At 36.8% G+C, this 8,074-nt stretch overlaps 1 protein-coding gene across 2 annotated transcripts; it reads right to left on the bottom strand.

Moving 5' to 3' along the window:
- Positions 1–1,541: 1,541 nt before the first annotated feature.
- On the bottom strand, positions 1,542–5,073 carry nkx2.4a (NK2 homeobox 4a). Of its 2 annotated transcripts, none has more exons than XM_039651140.2 (2): positions 4,009–5,073; positions 1,542–3,586 (listed from the first exon to the last, which is right to left on the bottom strand). In XM_039651140.2, the coding sequence occupies exons 1-2, from the start codon at positions 4,379–4,381 to the stop codon at positions 2,922–2,924; spliced, it is 1,038 nt and encodes a 345-aa protein (XP_039507074.1). In that variant the 5' UTR covers positions 4,382–5,073; the 3' UTR covers positions 1,542–2,921. The 2 variants fall into 2 exon arrangements, with proteins under 2 accessions (XP_039507074.1, XP_039507075.1); XM_039651141.2 differs by having other exon boundaries at positions 1,542–3,559.
- Positions 5,074–8,074: the final 3,001 nt, after the last annotated feature.

Genomic DNA, 8,074 nt, shown 5'->3' with positions numbered 1-8,074 from the left:
TCAGGCTGCCTATGCCAATTAGTGCTGTCCAGGTTGCTAGGTCACCATGGTCAATTGAAAGACACATCAATAGAACTTGAAAAGGTTTCTCTGCGATCAGACGTTCTGACATATTAAGTAGAATAATGGCCAGGGAAAATACAGACAAGGTCCTCGGGCTGGATTCAAATTACTCAGTGGTAAGAAATTGTTAAGATCCTGCAATTAGTGGGGAAGAATGGAGCTCCAACAAATCTATGGCAGGATTGAGAAAAGCAATACTAAAATCTCTTTGAATCTCTGTTGTGTTTTCCAGGCACTGAATAGATATTGAAAAGTATATTTTCCAACTTTCAAAAAGCTTTTGCAAGCTATGTTATGACAAAAGAAAGATATTCAGCAGAGCTTGCATCTTTTTTTTTTTTTTTTTTTTGCAATTGTGATCTAAAACAAAAACTACCCCATATATAAATGAACTGCATGCATTTGTTCAGCATTTTTTTCTTCTATTGTTAGTAGATCTATATTATAACATTGTACTTATTATTATTAGTCAAGTTTACAAATGTTTTTGCATTTTATATATATATCTTTTTCATAAAACCTTCAACCATGGACACGAAATTTTGTTTCATACTAATCAAAATATTGAAACCAAAAGCTCTCTGGTGTTATAATGAGAGCTCCTCACTTCTCAGCATTAGACACTGGCAGAGATTAGGTTGATCAATATCAAGTCTATCATGTAAATCCCGACTCTAACACCATATTTGGATGCCATTTGCAGATGCACTCGATCTTCCAAATTCCAAGTAAAATAGTGTCATAATCAAATCATGTTTGGCTAATGTAACCACTATCAGGTCATAGCCATCTTATGATGGTCACCAAATGTCTTTATTTTTTCCCTCATTTCAGACCAGTATCCATGTGGAAGGTATTTTTACTTGTGAAAAACAATATGGATTGGTGTCTTAACTGTTGACAAGTTTTCTGTTCTCTCTTACACCATTTGAACAACAGATTTGAACAGGACATCGTTCACATTTCATTCAATCTGTGTAATTTCAGTATCATTGATTTCCATTGCTTTGAAATGCTTTTCGAAATGTTTCATTGGCATTACGAACGAACTGACTCCATATAAAAGAATATTAAATAGTAAAATAAAAACGTTAAAAAAAGTTTCGTTTCGAATTTCCGTCTCGTCTTTGAATCAATTTACATAACTTTGGAACACTTGTAGCACTTTCTGGTGGAAAAAAAAGAACAAACTTATATTTAAGAATCACCAGTTTCTTATTTTAATGTATTCTTATTTAATTTGTTCTTTTATGTGTTATCATTGTCCGATATTAAACTCGCCTTCTAATTTTTATATTTATATTTAGGCTAGATATATTAAAAAAAAAAAGTGTTTTACTCATTGTATCGCAAAAATCTTTTTTTTTTTTTTTTTTTTTTGTAAAATTGTAAATCGTGCTTAACAATTGCAGCTTATATTTGTATTAACTTTTACTGTCAATCTATGATTGAACTCCGCGGTATTGAATGTTTAAAAAAAAAAAAAGGAATTCGGATAGCCTATGGGAAATAACAAAACTATTGAAAATTTGAGCTTATTTCAAAATGAAACAGTTTTTTTTTTTTTTTTGCTAAAGTAAACTCTTGCCCTTTCATTAATGTGTGCATTGAAATAGTATACAACAACATGTATGATATAGAATTCTACACTTATGTGTATGCAGTTTTATTTTCGTGTTTTAAATAGAACATAGTAGACATGTGATGCAGACAAGCCACTCAAATTTCACACAGGTTAAATAAAATAAATAAACAGATGACCAAAAATGTCGTTCTCTCTTCTCCTTAATATAAATTATAGAACCTAAAATTTGAAATGGATGTCACATGGTACTCTATGTATGTTGGTTCGGTGTTATTCGCTATTATTGGCTTAATTACCAATCATCATTATTATAACTTTTTGTGTCAGGTTTCAGATAAACTTAAATTATGAGAGGCGACTGTAATAAATTCAAGCAATAGTTATGGACGCAAATGTAATAGTAAAGAGTAGACTTTGATTTTGTTTGTATGTAAATATTGCATAGGTTTCTTCCCTTCAAAATCAGTGAAAAGTTTCCTACCATAGACTTTTTTTTTTAATTAAAATTATTTTCAAATACTAATTTAATGAAAACGCTCTTCACAGAGATTATACTCTACACACATTAATTCCCAACCAATGGCGTGCATTTTAATTGATTTATTGTTAACGTTCAATTGGTTTGAAACATATACAGCAGCCATCGTCTTTGTGTCTTCGTTTTAATTTACCAAAAAGAAAAAAAGAAAAAAAAAAGAATAGAATAAATGACCAACGAAAAAAAACCTCAAACATTTATATTACAGGTAAAAAGAAACTTAAGTGTTAGCCAAATAATATACAGTCCCTACTTTTCATTTCTCTAAATGAATACATTAGTTTTTACAACAGGTGCTTCAGTTGCACGTTCAGGCATTTATTAAGATCTGGGAACTTTTCCAGGTCTTGCTAGGAGTTCATACCTGAAATATGAAACATTGCTTCCCGTGTCCTGGCATTGCCATAGATGTGTGGAGCAGCAATTTAGTTTAACAACTGACAACCTTCTACTAGAACAACAAAAGTCCAAAAACATACAGCGTGAGACAAGAAATTGTTATTTTGTTCATACTGAGTAGAAGGGTCATTGTATAAAATTGTGACCACAAGTCTGTTTTTAGAAAAAAAAAAAAAAAAGTGGTAAATTTCCACCCAAAACGTGCTCCTCTGATCCGATCACCCGCTTTAAATCGTCACGCGGATGCTCGGTCTGCTCCGGCCTCACGCGCCTCAGTTCTGAATTCAGAGGGCGCTAAAGTTTGTGGAAAAAGATGAAAAGAAAAGGTGGTCGGTCTTACCACGTTCTGCCATAAAGCAGGTTTGACGTGACCATGTTATTCGTGTAATCTACAGAAGTGTCTATCTGTCCCATATTGTTCATCTGCGAGTGAAGTGACGGGGGACTGGGAGACATTTCCTCCAGGTCTTGGGCCTGAACCATTGCGTTGACCTGCTGGGTTTGGTGTTGGTTCATAGAATTACTCGAGGTAGCAAGCACGACCCCGGAACCGTTTTGCTGCTGCTGCATTTGCTGTTGGTTTGGCGTCGGTGTGTTGGAGCCGTTCTGGCAAGGCTTGCCATCCTTCACTAGGACAGGGACAGCCACTCTCCTCGGCGACTGCTGCTGTTGACACAGGTTGCCCTCTTGTTGAAGCTGCTGTGCTGCCTTGTCCTTGGCCTGTCGTTTCATCTTGTAACGATGATTCTGAAACCAGATCTTGACCTGCGTTGGGGTTAGATGTATCATACTAGCCAGGTGTTCCCTTTCGGGCGCTGAAAGATATTTCTGTTGCTTAAATCTCCTTTCCAGCTCGTAGACTTGTGCTTGAGAGAAGAGCACCCGTCGTTTCCTCCTTGGGGCTGCGTGCAGAGGTGGGATGGATTTGGTGGTGTCGGCCATGCCTAGCGTGCCCATTCCTGCCATGTTCATACCTGTGGAAGGTCCCATGAATCTAGAAACTTCAAAATATGCATACAGATGTACGTCCATTCAATTAGTAGCAGTGTTGGGCTACATTTTTAATCATTACAAAAAATGTAGCATTAAAAGGTTGCTGCTTTGCATTTTTTAAGGACAATGAACTTGGATATTTAAGTCATTTTAACGCAAATAAAATTTCGCTGACTTTAAAATTAGTTGAATCTTGTATAACTTATTCTGAAGAGTATGTAAAATGTCAAACACGCTTTACAGTGCGCACAAATTAGTGAATAGAAATGTGTGAATTATAATAAACATCGGCAGGAATCTACAAATCAGCGAAGAGGCGACAATATAATGCGCACTTTGCAGGCAATTTTACTGATGCGAAAAAATAAGGCAAACTCGCCGGAAACTCAGTAAATAAGCGTACATCTCAAAATAATGCATCATAACTTACTTGTTGAGTATCTAGGGTCGGGGTTGGCGCCGTACCACCCTGTTGCTGCTGCGCTGTTTCTCATAGTCTCTTGGTAAGAGGGTAGGTCCCCCATGTTGGCAATACTGCCATTGCAGTAGCCCCCCATTGCACTATGCGAGAACTGGGAAACGGAGTGTGGCATATGGTAGGTGGTCGCCATAGTGGTGGCGTTGTGGCCCATAGAGTGTTGCTGCATGCCAGTCTGGGACACCTGAGGTTGCCGGTACGCTCCCAAAGGAGATGTGAGGTTTCCAGTGCTCTCCATGCCACTAAACTTCTTGTAAGTCTCCTCAATTGGGCTCAAAATATCTGTCACTGAAAAAGGTGTCGTGTGCTTTGGGCTCAGCGACATGGTTCAGAAAGCAGATAGATTTTTTGGTGGTGGAGCTCAGCCGTGTTGTTGTATCAGCTCTGTTCTCGTGGACGTCGACGTAAGAGAGTGCTTGTAGTATGCCTGAGATCCGATTGATCGCCTTGGAGAAGGAGGCGAGCCCTGGCCACTCTTATCTCAGGTTTATTGTAGCCAGGCGCCAGATTTACGACAAACATGAGGGGCGGAGCGACTCCCTAGACCAGCAAACAATAGTCATTGACATCTCAGCAAGATAATTGAGAAAAAAAATGTTGTTAGTTTCACATTACATTTATCATTATGCCGACTGAACATTTTCAATAGTCATATTTCTCAAAAATATTTTGTCGTAAAATACACGAGTCCCTAAAAAAGCATATTCGTCCTGAATTGGACCGATGTTTGTCTGAAGTCTAATTCTTCTTTTTCTTCTTTTTTAGGCACTGTTAGTCTGCGTCAATAGGGAATTCCATACTTTTTCCAACTTTGAGAGCCCTCCGAGAGTCATAAGCGCAGTGCGCTCTGTCAGAGTGGCACAATGAAGACCCCCTCCAGTCTATGACCTAATTTATACGTCTTAAGCATCATTTTGTGCCAGCGGTGAGGGTCTCTCCCAAATTAGATCATAGTAAAAATGTGTTCTCATAAAATCCACATTAAAGTACAACATTGTTTTTAACCAAACGCCAGTTTGTATTACTATATAAAACTACAAGGACCTGTACAAGGAAACGTGTCTTAATCATATTTAAGCTTATGAAGGATGTCTAATTGTTATATATATATATATATATATATATATATATATATATATATATATATCAAGTTTTAAATCTTTAAGTTTTATACATTTATACGATTCACGATTTATAAAAAAAAAACACCGTATTTTTTCCTGCATAAAGCCGTTATAATCTCAGTATAAAAACGATAGGTTCATTTTACCTGCTTATTTCAAATCGATATAGGCTAATTCATTCTGGGTCAATAACCTCACGAATGTGAGCAGGTCTAACATGTTCTGCCTGACCTAATTTTGGCATATAGCCTATTATAAATTCATTTAAATGTTAAAATAAGGCTCTCAATTTAAGTGCGTAAGAAAACCAAAGCTTGTACGCTTGTGATGTTACAAGTTTAGAAACAAGAAGCAAGCCTGTATCCATCAGTCATATTGAACACACCTCTGTCTAATAATCTGACCACGTGGGTGAATGCTGCTTTCACACATATGTTATATACTACAAGTAAGGAGCCATTTCATTAACAGCAACTTTCGGGGTTTAGTAACATTGCACATTTTGTAAACTTACAACGCAAAACAAACACCAACATTCAGCATTCTCTTCTGACTACTTAACGTTCAGTAAATCACATTTAAAGGTGTTTACTTGTCGGTATGTTTAAATTTGGGTTTATTCGGAGACCAACCAGGTCGAAGCGTCACATAAACTTTGGCTTGTGACTCACAGAGCGAGAAACTGGTCTAAGGTTTTTGTGCGCCTGATCCATTAGGTAAATGAGGGCCACTCAACCTTGTGGAATATTAAGGCAGAGAGCATGACCGAGGGCCAAGCAACCGCCTCACTCTGATGCTGGAGAAACCACTGGACGGGTGACCGCTTAGCATTCCAAGTATACCAAGTAACCCAAGAAAAACAAAACACTAAGATATTTTGTTTGTAGGTTATACTTCAATGGGGAAGGAACAAATGCAAAATCTATCATCAGAAATAGGACTGGGATATACTGGACAACATTTGCTCAGGTACCGAAACAGGTTGCCGTGTGAAATTATTTCCCGTTTTGAGTTTAGCCTAGATAGTTCTGTTTTAATCATTGTAAGGAACGCGCGGAACTTGTCTGATGTAATATGTTTTATAAATGCAGTGTGTGCGATATGTGGGTGGGTGTAATGTAAAAAAGAAAAAGAAAAATAATAACATAACATAACATAAAAAAATTCGAAGAATCTAAATTGGCTGATGAACCTAGTCTGAAACCGAAAAATGAAATGCGTATTGCTTTTGAGGTAGATTTTAATATACATTTGCATAGCCTATACTTTTACATTCATTGTGTTTATTCTGACGCGTGTCTTTTTATTTTAATAACATCGTTTCCCGTTCAGATGCATTTATCGGTGAATGTGCGGAAAACTTGCTCTCAAACGTTGTGAAATAAATCGACTATTACCGTGCTTTGATTTGTTTGAATGCACTTTGACTGAAACGAAATTATTTTATTGATTAGTCAAACTGATTTGGAGTTTCTAAGCGCGTATATGTGTGTGCATGTGGAAATTGTATTTCGAGAATTCCTAAGACGTATATGTGCAGTTTTGTTTCTGTTTGACATTGAGGTAGCTGTCACCTATGACCCTTCTTTTCCTTTAATGCGTGACAAGAGCTGTTGGTAATTGGTTTGCCATCGAAATAAAAGACATGGCGTGGAGTATTCCTGTGAACGTAATTATTTTTTTCTGCGGTTTATTTTCATTTTCGTTTGGTTTACACCTTGCAGTTCGTTGCCTTTCTTGAACAACCATTCTCATTTAAAGCAGAGCATATATTTAAGCCTCGGAGTGAATGGGCAAACACATGTGTGCACTGGGTGCTTGATGGATCAAGGGTCAGCCAGGGGAAAGAGAGCCTGGAGTAAGAGCTGAGGTCCTGACCCATTATCTCAGAGATCCGACTGTGGAACAAAGTGTCCAAAATAAGTTAATGTGTCCTTTGCGGGGTGGTAATATAGTGTACGGTATACAATTTAATGGCATCATAAATAACGCACCACTTGAAATGCTATATTAAACACCTCAAATATGTTTTGAAGACTTTAAAACGTCACTTTACGAACAAACTGTAGCCAATATGTCCAGCTGCTGCGTTACAAAGAATAGGCTATTTCTGGTCAACAAGGCGCACGCGCAGGTCAGTCAGTATTTCAAGTCCCCTGCATACATAAACATAGAAAGCAAGACATCAGATATCAAGTTACAATATTTGTTTTAATTACAATTCTGTTTTTGTCCGTGTCATAGTTTTCTTCCGAGGTAATTCTTCATTTTGTTTCAAGATAGGCCTACATGGAATCATGATAGCATCAAGAGCGCGCTACTATTTGTTTAATCAATTTAGAGTACAATTATGTTACTTCAGATCAACGTATCAATATTTTTATTACCCTAATTACAGCTTAAACAAGGAAGGACGAGTTAAATTCGTCTACTTCCTCTGACGCAAAAATAACCGGGAAAAATAGCGATATTTGCGGTTTTATATCTGAAACTGTTCAGATGCATGTCAATGGTTAAAAACGCTGTTAATGTTGCTCATGACGACTCAAAGATGATTCAAAAATCCGTAATCAAATAACAGCAATGTTGTTTCTACATGTTTTTTTTTGTTTGTTATTTTTTTTTATAGGCCTATGTAAGATTTAACCTTCACCGCCAACGAAAACGTAAGGTGTAACGAGGCCTGCCATTTTCAGACAGCTTGCTAAAACTGTTAGCAACATGTTAGCCTACATAAGGCGTTTACAGTTTAGTAATATATTAATTAACATTGGAGCAGTTTACATCTACATCATGTTAGTATTTTTAATTTCATGGTAACTACTGCGTAAAAAAGTTCTCATTTGGCCACAAAATGAACTAGTAATACGTGTGTTTTTACAAAAATTGTCTAT

The sequence above is a fragment of the Pimephales promelas genome, chromosome 15, assembly GCF_988280905.1.
Source record: "Pimephales promelas chromosome 15, fPimPro1.hap1.1, whole genome shotgun sequence".
Lineage (NCBI taxonomy): Eukaryota > Metazoa > Chordata > Actinopteri > Cypriniformes > Leuciscidae > Pimephales > Pimephales promelas.
Note: the sequence above shows the minus strand (reverse complement) of the source record. Positions and strands in the feature narration are given on the sequence as shown.